This window comes from Oncorhynchus mykiss, chromosome 21 (assembly GCF_057628025.1).
Source record: "Oncorhynchus mykiss isolate SJ-2025 chromosome 21, ASM5762802v1, whole genome shotgun sequence".
NCBI lineage: Eukaryota > Metazoa > Chordata > Actinopteri > Salmoniformes > Salmonidae > Oncorhynchus > Oncorhynchus mykiss.
Window position 1 is genome coordinate 52,490,001 of NC_143042.1, and position 15,000 is coordinate 52,505,000.

Here is a 15,000-nt window from a genome sequence, read left to right on the forward strand (position 1 = left end):
GCTGTGATCCATCATGGCTCTGGCCTCAGTCTCTGGCCTCAGTCTCTGGCCTCAGTCTCTGGCCTCAGTCTCTGGCCTCAGTCTCTGGCCTCAGTCTCTGGCCTCAGTCTCTAGACTCTGGCCTCAGTCTCTGGCCTCAGACTCTGGACTCTGGCCTCAGTCTCTGGCCTCAGTCTCTGGCCTCAGACTCTGGACTCTGGCCTCAGACTCTGGACTCTGGCCTCAGTCTCTAGTCTCTGGCCTCAGTCTCTGGCCTCAGTCTCTGGTCTCAGTCTCTGGCCTCAGACTCTGGACTCTGGCCTCAGACTCTGGACTCTGGCCTCAGTCTCTAGTCTCTGGCCTCAGTCTCTGGCCTCAGTCTCTGGCCTCAGTCTCTGGCCTCAGTCTCTAGACTCTGGCCTCAGTCTCTGGCCTCAGACTCTGGACTCTGGCCTCAGTCTCTGGCCTCAGTCTCTGGCCTCAGACTCTGGACTCTGGCCTCAGACTCTGGACTCTGGCCTCAGTCTCTAGTCTCTGGCCTCAGTCTCTGGCCTCAGTCTCTGGCCTCAGTCTCTGGCCTCAGTCTCTGGCCTCAGTCTCTAGACTCTGGCCTCAGTCTCTGGCCTCAGTCTCTGGCCTCAGACTCTGGACTCTGGCCTCAGACTCTGGACTCTGGCCTCAGTCTCTAGACTCTGGCCTCAGTCTCTGGCCTCAGACTCTGGACTCTGGCCTCAGTCTCTGGCCTCAGTCTCTGGCCTCAGACTCTGGACTCTGGCCTCAGACTCTGGACTCTGGCCTCAGTCTCTAGTCTCTGGCCTCAGTCTCTGGCCTCAGTCTCTGGCCTCAGTCTCTGGCCTCAGACTCTGGACTCTGGCCTCAGACTCTGGACTCTGGCCTCAGTCTCTAGTCTCTGGCCTCAGTCTCTGGCCTCAGTCTCTGGCCTCAGTCTCTGGCCTCAGTCTCTAGACTCTGGCCTCAGTCTCTGGCCTCAGACTCTGGACTCTGGCCTCAGTCTCTGGCCTCAGTCTCTGGCCTCAGTCTCTGGCCTCAGTCTCTGGCCTCAGTCTCTAGTCTCTGGCCTCAGTCTCTGGCCTCAGACTCTGGACTCTGGCCTCAGACTCTGGACTCTGGCCTCAGTCTCTAGTCTCTGGCCTCAGTCTCTGGCCTCAGTCTCTGGCCTCAGTCTCTGGCCTCAGTCTCTAGACTCTGGCCTCAGTCTCTGGACTCTGGCCTCAGTCTCTAGTCTCTGGCCTCAGTCTCTGGCCTCAGTCTCTGGCCTCAGTCTCTGGCCTCAGTCTCTAGTCTCTGGACTCTGGCCTGAGTCTCTGGCCTCAGTCTCTGGCCTCAGTCTCTGGCCTCAGTCTCTGGCCTCAGACTCTAGACTCTGGCCTCAGTCTCTAGTCTCTGGCCTGAGTCTCTGGCCTCAGTCTCTAGACTCTGGCCTCAGTCTCTGGCCTCAGTCTCTAGTCTCTGGCCTCATTCTCTGGCATCAGTCTCTGGCCTCAGTCTCTGGCCTCAGTCTCTAGACTCTGGCCTCAGTCTCTGGCCTCAGTCTCTAGTCTCTGGCCTCAGACTCTAGACTCTGGCCTCAGTCTCTGGCATCAGTCTCTGGCCTCAGTCTCTGGCCTCAGTCTCTAGACTCTGGCCTCAGTCTCTGGCCTCAGTCTCTAGTCTCTGGCCTCAGACTCTAGACTCTGGCCTCAGTCTCTAGTCTCTGGCCTCAGTCTCTGGCCTCAGTCTCTGGCATCAGTCTCTGGCCTCAGTCTCTGGACTCTGGCCTCAGTCTCTGGCCTCAGTCTCTGGCCTCAGTCTCTAGTCTCTGTCCCCAGTCTCTGGCCTCAGTCTCTGGACTCTGGCCTGAGTCTCTGGCCTCAGTCTCTGGCCTCAGTCTCTAGACTCTGTCCCCAGTCTCTGGCCTCATTCTCTGTCCCCAGTCGCATTCTCTAGTCTTTGGCCTCAATCTCTGGCCTCAGTCTCTGTCCTCAGTCTCTGTCCCCAGTCGCTGGCCGCATTCTCTAGTCTCTGGCCTCAATCTCTGGCCTCAGTCTCTGTCCCCAGTCTCTGGCCACATTCTCTAGTCTCTGGGTTCCAGTCTCTGGCCTCTGGCCACATTCTCTAGTCTCTGGGTTCCAGTCTCTGGTCTCTGGGTTCTAGTCTCTGGACTCAGTCTCTGGTCTCTGGGTTCTAGTCTCTGGACTCAGTCTCTGGTCTCTGGGTTCTAGTCTCTGGACTCAGTCTCTGGGTTCTAGTCTCTGGCCGCATTCTCTAGTCTCTGGCCGCATTCTCTGGTCTCTGGCCACATTCTCTAGTCTCTGGCCACATTCTCTAGTCTCTGGCCACATTCTCTGGTCTCTGGCCACATTCTCTGGTCTCTGGCCGCATTCTCTGGTCTCTGGCCGCATTCTCTAGTCTCTGGCCACATTCTCTAGTCTCTGGCCACATTCTCTAGTCTCTGGGTTCTAGTATCTGTCCCCAGTCTCTGGACTCAGTCTCTGGTCTCAGTCTCTGGCCTCTGGACTCAGTCTCTGGCCTCTGGCCACATTCTCTAGTCTCTGGGTTCTAGTCTCTGGCCCCAGGCTCTGGTCTCAGGCTCTGGCCTCAGTCTCTGGTCGTTAAAATAGCAAGAATGAGCTTTGACAGACAGACCAGGCTGCTGTGTTCTCAGGAAGAGCCTTTGGGAAAAGGACAGGGATCTGTCATCGGAGAGACGCAGGTGTGTGTGTGTGTGTGTGTGTGTGTGTGTGTGTGTGTGTGTGTGTGTGTGTGTGTGTGAGAGAGAGGGACAGGAAATGTGGAACACAGAGCAGTCATTTCCGAAGGAGTCTGGGATTCTCCCCCGTTTAAACATGCCTTCCTTTACACAAACCAAATATTTCATAGCTACAAGTCTACAGGGCCAGACTCACGTCACTCAAACACGACCATCTGTTTGGTGTTCTCCCTCTCTCTCTCTACCTCTCTCTCTCCCTCTCTCCATCTCCCTCTCTCTCTCTCTCCCTCTCTCCCTCCCTCTCTCTCTCCCTCTCTCTCTCCCTCACCCTCTCTCTCTCTCCCTCTCTCCCTCTCTCTCTCCCTCTCTCTCTCCCTCGCCCTCTCTCCCCCTCTCTCAATTCAATTCAATTCAAAGGTCTCGATTGGCATGGGAAACATGTGTTTACATTGCAAAAGCAAATACAATAGACAATAAACAAAAGGGAAATAAACAAGGGAAACATTAGTAAATTACACTTACACTCACAAATGTATATCAATTCAATTCAAGGGGCTTTATTGGCATGGGACACACGTGTTAACATTGCCAAAGCAAGTGAAATAGATAATAAACAAATGTGAAATAAACAATAAACAATTAACAGTAAACATTACACACAAAAGTTCCAAAGGAAAAGAGACATTTCAAATGTCATATTATGTCTATATACTGGTGGCGTAACGATGTGTTGAAGTAAAAAAGGGTAAATAAATAAACATAAACATGGGTTGTATTTACAATGGTGTTTGTTCTTCACCGGTTGCCCCTTTCTTGTGGCAACAGGTCACAAATCTTGCTGCTGTGATGGCACACTGTAATTTTAACAGCTAACATTTATGCCGATGGTGGACAACCTTGTTTTACTCCTCTTGACAGTTTCAAACTTTTAGACATGTAGCCATTATTTACTATTTTACAACTGGGGTTACAATACCCGTTGTATAAGAGATTCTCCAAAATTGAAATATTATAGGCATTTATATATAAACTCCAGTCGTACTTTATCAAAGGCCTTTTTAAAGTCAGCTATGAAAACCAGGCCTGATTTCCCAGATATTTCATATTTGTTCTATCGTTTCCAGTACTTGTCTTATATTGTAAAGGATGAATTATATCAGACAATAACGTTTTAAATTCAATGCGCTAAGCACGTAGCTAGAATTTTTACATCACAACACTGAAGTGTAAGAGGTCTCCAATTGTTTAAATGGATTGGATCTTTATATTTACCACTTGGATCCTGTTTCAGTAATAATGATATCAGACCTTCTTGTTGCGTGTCCGATAATCTACCATTTATAAAGGAGTGGTTAAAACATACAAATAACGGTCCTCTGAGTATATAAAAAAAGTTTGGTATATCCCCACTGGTATGCTATCTAGCCCTGGAGTTTTCCCAGACTTATACCACCCCTACCTTGTCACAACACAACTGATTGGCTCAAACGCATAAAGAAATTCCACAAGTTATAATAAGGCACAACTGTTAATTGAAATGCATTCCAGGTGACTACCTCATGAAGCTGGTTAAGAGAATGCCAAGAGTATTCAATGCTGCCATCAAGGCAAAGGGTAGCTACTTTGAAGAATCTCAAATATAAAATATATTTTGATTTGTTTAACACTTTTTGGGTTACTACATCAATCCAAATGTGTTTCTTCATTATTTTTATGTCTTCACTAATATTCTACAATTTAGAAAATAGTAAAAAAAATAAAGACAAACCCTGGAATGAGTAGGCGTGTCCAAAATTTTGAGTGGTACTGTATATGTTGAAGAGGGTGGGGCTCAAGCTGCATCCCTGTCTCACCCCACAGCCCTGTGGAAAGACGTGTGTTTTTTGCCAAATTTAACCGCACACTTGTTTGTGTACATGGATTTTATAACGTCATATGCTTTTCCCCCAACATGCCTTTTCATCAATTTATATGGTAGACCCTAATGGTCTGTTTGTTTGTCAATTAGGGTGTGCAGGGTGAATATGTGGTCTGTTGTACGGTAATTTGGTAAAAAGCCAATTCGACATTTCCTCAGTACATTGTTTTCACTGAGGAAATGTACGAGTCTGCTGTTAATGATAATGCAGAGGAATTCCCCAAGGTTGCTGTTGACACATATCCCATGGTAGTTATTGGGATCACATTTTACTCGTCTTTTGTGGATTGGGGCTGATCAGTCCTCGGTTTCAAATATTGGGGAAGATGTCAGAGCTGAGGATTATGTTAAAGAGTTTAGTATAGCCAATTGGAATTTGTGAACTGTATATTTTATAATATAATTTAGGACACCATCAACAGCCTAGTGGTTAGAGTGTAGGGGCGGTAGGTAGCCTAGTGGTTAGAGTGTAGGGGCGGCAGGTAGCCTAGTGGTTAGAGTGTAGGGGCGGCAGGTAGCCTACTGGTTAGAGTGTAGGGGCGGCAGGTAGCCTACTGGTTAGAGTGTAGGGGCGGCAGGTAGCCTAGTGGTTAGAGTGCAGGGGCGGCAGGTAGCCTAGTGGTTAGAGTGCAGGGGCGGCAGGTAGCCTAGTGGTTAGAGTGCAGGGGCGGCAGGTAACCTAGTGGTTAGAGTGTAGGGGCGGCAGGTAGCCTAGTGGTTAGAGTGTAGGGGCGGCAGGTAGCCCAGTGGGTAGAGTGTAGGGGCGGCAGGTAGCCCAGTGGTTAGAGTGTAGGGGCGGCAGGTAGCCCAGTGGTTAGAGTGTAGGGGCGGCAGGTAGCCTAGTGGTTAGAGTGTAGGGGCGGCAGGTAGCCTAGTGGTTAGAGTGTAGGGGGGGGCAGGTTGCCTAGTGGTTAGAGTGTAGGGGCGGCAGGTAGCCTAGTGGTTAGAGTGTAGGGGCGGCAGGTAGCCTAGTGGTTAGAGTGTAGGGGCGGCAGGGGCGGCAGGTAGCCTAGTGGTTAGAGTGTTGGGGTGGCAGGTAGCCTAGTGGTTAGAGTGTAGGGGCGGCAGGTAGCCTAGTGTTTAGAGTGTAGGGGCGGCAGGTAGCCTAGTGGTTAGAGTGTAGGGGCGGCAGGTAGCCTAGTGGTTAGTGTGTAGGGGCGGCAGGTAGCCTAGTGGTTAGAGTGTAGGGGCGGCAGGTAGCCTAGTGGTTAGAGTGTAGGGGCGGCAGGTAGCCTAGTGGTTAGAGTGTAGGGGCGGCGGGTAGCCTAGTGGTTAGAGTGTAGGGGCGGCGGGTAGCCTAGTGGTTAGAGTGTAGGGGCGGCAGGTAGCCTAGTGGTTAGAGTGTAGGGGCGGCAGGTAGCCTAGTGGTTAGAGTGTAGGGGTGGCAGGTAGCCTAGTGGTTAGAGTGTAGGGGTGGCAGGTAGCCTAGTGGTTAGAGTGTAGGGGTGGCAGGTAGCCTAGTGGTTAGAGTGTAGGGGCGGCAGGTAGCCTAGTGGTTAGAGTGTAGGGGCGGCAGGTAGCCTAGTGGTTAGAGTGTAGGGGCGGCAGGTAGCCTAGTGGTTAGAGTGTAGGGGCGGCAGGTAGCCTAGTGGTTAGAGCGCTGGGCCAGTAACCGAAATGTTGCTCGATTGAATCCCCGAGCTGACAAGGTAAAAAAATCTGCCGTTCTGCCCCTGAACAAGGCAGTTAACCCACTGTTCCTCGGCCTAGTTAAATTAAGGTTAAATAAAAAATAAATACAAATCTATAGCATTTCTTAATATTATTCAGCTCCTTTGGCTTTGATGCCTCATGATTGCTCTGTTAATGTAGACTGTAATTTTGCTGTGATCTGATAAGGGTGTCAGTGGGCTGACTGTGAACGCTGTGAGAGACTCTGAGTTGAGGTCAGTGATAAAGTAGGCAACACTACTACTGCCAAGAGATTAACTATATGTGTACCTACTACAGTCCCCTCGAAGCCTACCTCGAAGACTGTGTACATATCCAGCGTGTGACAGCGCTGCAGGAGTTGTGACCCATTTTTGTTGGTTATGTTGCCGTAGTTGTGTCTAGGTGGGCATATGTGGGAGGGAATGCTGTCACCTCCAGGTACGTGTTTGTCCCTCTGGGTGCTGAGGTTGTCAGGTTCTTGTCCAGTTTTGGCCAGTTCTGGCATTTAGGTCGCCACAGACAAGTACATGTCCCTGGACCTGGAAATGAGTGATCTCCTTCTCTAGGATGGAGAAACTGTCTTCATTAAAGTATGGGGATTCTAGTGGGGGGATATAGGTAGCACACAGGAGGACATTTTTCTCTGTTGAGATCATTTCCTTATTAATTTCTTGCCAAATGTAAAATGTTCCTGTTTTGACTAATTTAATAGAGTGGGTTAGGTCTGCTCTAAACCAAATTAGCATACTGAGTCTCTTCCCTGTTTCACACCTGGTAGTTTGGTGGATGGGACTACCAGCTCTCTGTAACCTAGAGGGTAACCAGTTGGTACATCTCCTGTATACCACCCACCTGGTAGTGTGGTGGATGGGACTACCAGCTCTCTGTAACCTAGAGGGCAACCAGTTGGTACATCTCCTGTATACCACCCACCTGGTAGTGTGGTGGATGGGACTACCAGCTCTCTGTAACCTAGAGGGCAACCAGTTGGTACATCTCCTGTTTACCATGTTTCTTGTAGGATGACAATGTCTGCATTTCTGATTTATTGGACGAAGTCTCGTTTCCAAAGACAGTGGACATCAGACGTTGTATATTCCATCTCTCTCTCTCTCTCTCTCTCTTCTCTCTCTTCTCTCTGTCTCTCTCTTCTCTCTGTCTCTCTCTGTCTCTGTCTCTGTCTCTGTCTCTGTCTCTGTCTCTCTCTCTCTCTCTCTCCCTCTCTCTCTTTCTCTCTTTCCATCTCTCTTTCTCTCTCTCTCTTTCTCTCTCTCTCTTTCTCTCTCTTTATGAAGAAACTGTGGTAGCCTCGGCTTACCTCCGCATGGAAAGGCGTGGCTCCAAACGACTCACCCTAAATCGTTCGCTACATACTTTAGTGTGAAACAGAACATCATTGAAGTCGTTTGTGGTGACGAGAGGCACGAGGGGTGTTGTACAAAGTCATCGGCGATTGGATCGTCTCTAACCAATCACATTATCAGCCCACCGCTTTTACCCACGTGTGTTCCAACCCATCGGGTTCTAGACCAGTCAGAAGGCCCCGTTCGGCATTCGGTGAAGGGTCGGTGAAGTACTCAGACCCAGACTCATTCCAGAGAAGAAACTGAAGTCCGTGGCTGTGCCGTAACGTTTGGCCAGAGCAAGGAGTCTGGGTAGCCAGGTTTTGGCTCCAGCTCAATCTGCCCGTCCTTCTTAACGCCGTGGCGCCGACATCCTCCGTGGATTATAGCAGATTACCAGAACAAAGCCCATTTATTGATTTTAATCAATTCAAATCAGCCATTACAGCCAAGGGGCTACAGCCCAGTTCAAACAACCTCATTTCGGGAGGAAATCGATCTGGCTCTCAGATAATGAAAAGGTTTCTAAAACGTATTGTTTTGAAGTAGAACTCTCTCAGAGGATTTAAGTCCTTATTAACACCTTGGCAGGTACATAGAAATATAATCCACCCATAAAACCCACCTATTGACTTGAATGGGATTTTTTTCGTTCTAGGAAATGTATTTCTATGCTGAGGTCAATCAGGTAATCCAAGTATTGATGATGGTTCTTGCTGCTCTCAACATATTTGCGAGGTTCTTCTCATCATTATGCATGATGATGAATTGCATGTATGTTCTCCATTATTAACATAGAGCTATACATATCGTCCCAGGGGGGGGGGGAGTAGAGAATGTAATCAAGGCGTAAAGCATTCCATTATCATAAATTGAGAGCTTACACTTAATCTAACCGGCAACAGAAATGTAAAATTAATGCATGTCTTTAAAAAGATCCATCTCTGTAATTGTTGCTGTGTACTTTGTGTGTGTGTGTGTGTGTGTGTGTGTGTGTGTGTGTGTGTGTGTGTGTGTGTGTGTGTGTGTGTGTGTGTGCCTGCAAGAAAGAGATATACAGAGGCAGAGGCAGAGACAGAGACGTACGGAGAGGAGCCAATCAGAGACGTATCGAGGGGTGCAAATCAGAGACAGAGATGGACCAAGAGGAGCCAATCAGAGATAGAGATGTACAGAGAGGAGCCAATCAGAGATATAAACGTACCGAGAGGAGCCAATCCTAGATAGAGAGGTACCGAGCGGAGCCAATCCTAGATAGAGAGGTACCGAGAGGAGCCAATCCTAGATAGAGAGGTACAGAGAGGAGCCAATCCTAGATAGAGAGGTACAGAGAGGAGCCAATCCTAGATAGAGAGGTACAGAGAGGAGCCAATCCTAGATAGAGAGGTACAGAGAGGAGCCAATCCTAGATAGAGAGGTACAGAGAGGAGCCAATCAGAGATAGAGACGTCCCGGGAGGAGCCAATCAGAGATAGAGAGGTACCGAGAGGAGCCAATTCAAATTCACTGAATAATATGTCCAATTGTTTTGCTCACATTAACGTTTAATATCTGATGAATACTCCATTGGTACGGTTTTAATAATGCAGTACATTTCTGCAATTTGTTCTCTTAGCCAGGAAAACTGCACTCTCCCTTTCTGAGACTCAAACATAAACACACGTTTGGACCTTACGACATCAGACATACACACAGAAAAGCCATTCCGGGCAGTGAGATACTCTTTTAGTGGCTTGTCCAGGATGACTGTTTAACCAGCAGGAGCATCATCACCTCCCTGATATTTGACCCTGAGTGGGCTGGGGGGCATTAGTGTCAAACCTCACTAATCCCTCTTCAGATGGACTGGGGCAGTCTCAGTCTCAGTCTCTCTCTCTCTCTCTCTCTCTCTCTCTCTCTCTCTCTCTCTCTCTCTCTCTCTCTCTCTCTCTACTAAAATAACTCAGAGTTAGAGATAATATATGAAGGTTTAGCTGGGTTAGTCATGAGAAACAGCAGTTTAGTTGACCTGGGTTAGTCATGAGAAACAGCAGTTTAGTTGACCTGGGTTAGTCATGAGAAACACCAAAGGAATCCGAGTGAATGCCATGTTAATTACTGTATATGTCTGTTGGTCTTGCAGGGTCTTACATCATCTGGCATCATAACAGTCCCATTCCCTCTCAGCTCTCGCTATCTTCTGGTATCTATTGTCAAAGATCTGAAGTTGGAGTCAAAACAGCATTACACCATAAAAATCAACCCTCCCCCTCGCTGGTCCTCTTCCAACCAGACCCATCTGGGATGGGCGGTCCATTAATACAAAAAGAGGCAGTAAATATTTCCCAGTTTCCCCTAGTTGGCCGCCTGAGTTCCCCCGGGCCCTCTCCTGTTTCTCTGGAACTCTCTCTCTAAATTACATTCTGTGGGCCAGACAAAACCTCTGGACTAGAGGCTCACACGGGGTTAAAATAAACCCAGATGCTGCCAAGTAACATTTTCTGTGTCTCTGAAATACAGTCGGTTGTACTTTGTGCCTCTGTGCCCCAGTCTCAAGCTGTGCAAATGGACAACCCTCCCCATCTCTCTGTGGCTTGTCTTCTCATTGGGCGCCGGCTCACTGTCTCTCTGTGGCTTGTCTTCTCATTGGGCGCCGGCTCACCGTCTCTCTGTGGCTTGTCTTCTCATTGGGCGCCGGCTCACTGTCTCTCTGTGGCTTGTCTTCTCATTGGGCGCCGGCTCACCGTCTCTCTGTGGCTTGTCTTCTCATTGGGCGCCGGCTCACTGTCTCTCTGTGGCTTGTCTTCTCATTGGGCGCTGGCTCACCGTCTCTCTGTGGTTTGTCTTCTCATTGGGAGCCGGCTCACCGTCTCTCTATGGCTTGTCTTCTCATTGGGCGCCGGCTCACGGTCTCTCTGTGGCTTGTCTTCTCATTGGGCGCCGGCTCACGGTCTCTCTGTGGCTTGTCTTCTCATTGGGCACCGGCTCACGGTCTCTCTGTGGCTTGTCTTCTCATTGGGCGCCGGCTCACCGTCTCTCTGTGGCTTGTCTTCTCATTGGGCGCCGGCTTACCATCTCTCTGTGGCTTGTCTTCTCATTAGGCGCCGGCTCACCGTCTCTCTGTGGCTTGTCTTCTCATTGGGCGCTGGCTCACCGTATCTCTGTGGCTTGTCTTCTCATTGGGCGCCGGCTCACCGTATCTCTGTGGCTTGTCTTCTCATTGGGCGCCGGCTCACCGTCTCTCTGTGGCTTGTCTTCTCATTGGGCGCCGGCTCACTGTCTCTCTGCGTCAGCTTTACTACGTTTACTACATTGTTTTTAAGTAACTCAAACCATATTTCAGCTTCCATGCTGCAACACTGAATTGAGTCGCTTCAACTTGCCTCTCTTACTCCACATAAATACAGTCTGCCAGCTAGTCTACAAAGACTTAACTCTCCTAACATATCATCCTTCCCTTCGTGGGAGAGCTGGAGAGCAATACAAGTGATTGTTTACCTTGTAAGTCATGGCACGTTTCCAGCGAGAAACCGGTCTTGATGTTTACCTCTATGGCCTTGAACGAGTCTCCAACAACCCCCATAGTGCTGAATGCTCATTCTGCTTAGCTTGGGTCTCCATTGTTCCAGGGGATCTATTTCCTGTCTCTCTAGCCTGTGTTCTAGTGGTTCAGTGGTCAGTTTCCAGGTCATTTACAACTTGTGTTTTCAGTTGTAAAATTTGTTGGCACACAAATAAAATCCCAACAAATATGGAATTCAATTTTCAGAACAGTAGCTCGTAGCAGAACCGTAGCTCTGTTTATGATGTTGGTGAACAGTAACTGCAGTGTTCAAACACAAAAGTACAAAATTAAAACCACCCAGTGTTCAACGTCAACATTGCTATGCTTATCATCTATCAGCAATTTTTTCCCATCTCCACATTTTTATATATTTATTTAAGCTTTATTTAACTTTTATCTAACTAGGCAAGTCAGTTAAGAACAAATTCTTATTTACAATGATGGCCTACCGGGGAACAGTGGGTTAACTGCCTTGTTCAGGGGCAGAAGGACAGATTTTTGACCTTATCAGCTCAGGGATTCAGTCCACCAACCTTTCGGTTACTGGCCCAACGCTCTAACCTCTAGGCTACCTGCCGCCCCTCCACTTTAACCACTAGGCTACCTACCGCCCCTACACTCTAACCACTAGGCAACCTGCCGCCCCTCCACTTTAACCACTAGGCTACCTGCTGCCCCTACACTCTAACCACTAGGCTACCTGCCTCCACACTCTAACCACTAGGCTACCTGCTGCCCCTACACTCTAACCTCTAGGCTACCTGCCGCCCCTACACTCTAACCTCTAGGCTACCTGCCGCCCCTACACTCTAACCTCTAGGCTACCTGCCGCCCCTACACTCTAACCACTAGGCTACCTGCCGCCCCTACACTCTAACCTCTAGGCTACCTGCCGCCCCGGTTCAAGTACACGACAAAAAGGTGTCCGCCCAGAAAATCCACATCCCATATCAAATCCTTCCCATGGGAATCACTTACGCTCCATAACCGTCAGAAACAGTTTCGACTTTCTCATACAACATTGGATGTCTCTCATAATATCCTTTCAATCTTTAATAACCCATTTTAGGAGGAGGTTGAGAAGGCAGACACTGCAGCGAGAGCGTGAGGAAGCCTTGAGAACTGGTAATGTAGAATGGGGCTAAGACCTCAGAGGAAAATAAATGGATTGTCCTGAATGAAAGGAGGACAGGGTGAAACAGCGAAGGACAGGAAAAAGAGAGAAAGACAGTTAGATGGCTTGAGACACGTCTGTCTGTCTGTCTGTCTGTCTGTCTGTGTCTGTCTGTCTGTCTGTCTGTCTGTCTGTCTCTGTCTGTCTGTCTGTCTGTCTGTCTGTCTGTCTGTCTGTCTGTCTGTCTGTCTGTCTGTGTGTCTCTCTGTGTCTCTCTCTCTCTCTCTCTCTCTCTCTCTCTCTCTCTCTCTCTCGCTCTCTCTCTCGCTCTCTCTGTATATTTTCACACATTGCTGGGGGAAAAGGAGAGAGTAGGGTAGTGTTAGATTTCAGATAGGGATGGTGGCTGACAGATAAGGGTACAAGTCTGGCCTCTACGATACGGACACACACACCCACACACACACACACACACACTAACACACACACACACACACACACACACACACACACACACACACACACACACATACACACACACATACACACACACTTACTGATTCCGTTCCACTTGTAGTACCAGTTCAAGGTTGTTGGAGGACAGCACTATTTCCCCTCTGTCTGGATACTGGTCCTGTAAATGGAAGACAAACCATGATGAGAGGACAGAACTGGTAATGTTACACTACCCATGATGAGAGGACAGAACTGGTAATGTTACACTACCCATGATGAGAGGACAGAACTGGTAATGTTACACTACCCATGACGAGAGGACAGAACTGGTAATGTTACACTACCCATGATGAGAGGACAGAACTGGTAATGTTACACTACCCATGATGAGAGGACAGAACTGGTAATGTGACACTACCCATGATGAGAGGACAGAACTGGTAATGTTACACTACCCATGATGAGAGGACAGAACTGGTAATGTTACACTACCCATGATGAGAGGACAGCACTTGGGTAATGTCACACTACCCATGATGAGAGGACAGAACTTGGGTAATGTCACACTACCCATGATGAGAGGACATAACTGGTAATGTGACATTACCCATGATGAGAGGACAGAACTTGGGTAATGTCACACTACCCATGATGAGAGGACAGAACTTGGGTAATGTCACACTACCCACGATGAGAGGACAGAACTGTTAATGTGACACTACCCATGATGAGAGGACAGAACTTGGGTAATGTCACACTACCCATGATGAGAGGACAGAACTTGGGTAATGTCACACTTCCCATGATGAGAGGACAGAACTGGTAATGTGACACTACCCATGATGAGAGGACATAGCTGGTAATGTTACACTACCCATGATGAGAGGACAGAACTGGTAATGTGACACTACCCATGATGAGAGGACAGAACTGGTAATGTCACACTACCCACGATGAGAGGACAGAACTGGTAATGTGACACTACCCATGATGAGAGGACAGAACTTGGGTAATGTCACACTACCCATGATGAGAGGACAGAACTTGGGTAATGTCACACTACCCATGATGAGAGGACAGAACTGGTAATGTGACACTACCCATGATGAGAGGACATAGCTGGTAATGTTACACTACCCATGATGAGAGGACAGAACTGGTAATGTGACACTACCCATGATGAGAGGACAGAACTGGTAATGTTACACTACCCATGATGAGAGGACAGAACTGGTAATGTGACACTACCCATGATGAGAGGACAGAACTGGTAATGTTACACTACCCATGACGAGAGGACAGAACTGGTAATGTGACACTACCCATGATGAGAGGACAGAACTTGGGTAATGTCACACCATTCATATTTGTGATTAAAAAAAAACTTTTCCTACATTGTACCGTCAGGACATCATTTAGAGGTAACAAAGGTGTAATTAATTAACAGACTGTAATAAATAATCAATAATGGCTACAGCTTTATTTCTAAAAAAACCATTCTACTTCTCAATGAGAAAGAAGGATGTGGTGATACTATAGAAAGGTGGACAGATTACCGTGTAACTCATAATGGTAGAAAACATCTGTCAACATACTGTGGGATGTAGTTCTTTTCTTCAGCAATGATCAATTTGGACAAATCAGGATTTCGCAGGTGCTCACATATTTAAAAAAAATATTTGGTGGGTATGGAAGTGGTAGGGGACATTTTGGCCCAGAGACTGAGAGACTGAATCTGGCTGAGAGTTACTGTTAAGAGGGATGTAGACTTCCCTAGTCGTGTTAGTATATTTTCCCCCCACTTCCAGGATATAATTGAGCATCTGATGCAATTACGCTAGATTTTAGTTCTGGGTGTCCAAGATTAACATAGTTGTCATATCAAATTAAGAGGATGGATAGCCTACGATGCAATGCAGATACACATCACCACACTGCATATACCACACATTAAAAACCACACAAAAAAATCACTAAAAGCAAAGAGAGAAAGCGAGAGAGAGAGAGACACTGCACCAACCAATACATTATGCTTTTACCGACCGACTGTAAGCTTCCCTATACCCTGCCAACCAACCATTTAAAAAAAAAAAACATTTCTAATCCAACTCGTGATTTTTTTTTTTTGTGAAAAGACACTGTAAGCCCCATATAATCGTTGGCTCTTCATATTGGGTCTATTGGGTTTTCAGGCACCGGCTCTATGAGAAATAGGCATGTGTTGGCGGTAGGCAGCGCTGGGTTTACTGATAGACACAACACCCTGTGTGCGAGGTGGAAACG

General features: G+C 48.0%; 1 protein-coding gene across 1 annotated transcript in view; it reads right to left on the bottom strand.

Moving 5' to 3' along the window:
* adam19a (ADAM metallopeptidase domain 19a) overlaps window positions 1-15,000 on the bottom strand; it is a 220,773-nt gene that overhangs the window by 94,284 nt on the left and 111,489 nt on the right. The window contains exon 3 of the mRNA XM_090213379.1: window positions 12,819-12,895. Coding sequence (XP_090069505.1) covers window positions 12,819-12,895 — 77 coding nt within the window. The remainder of the gene's footprint in view (window positions 1-12,818; window positions 12,896-15,000) is intronic.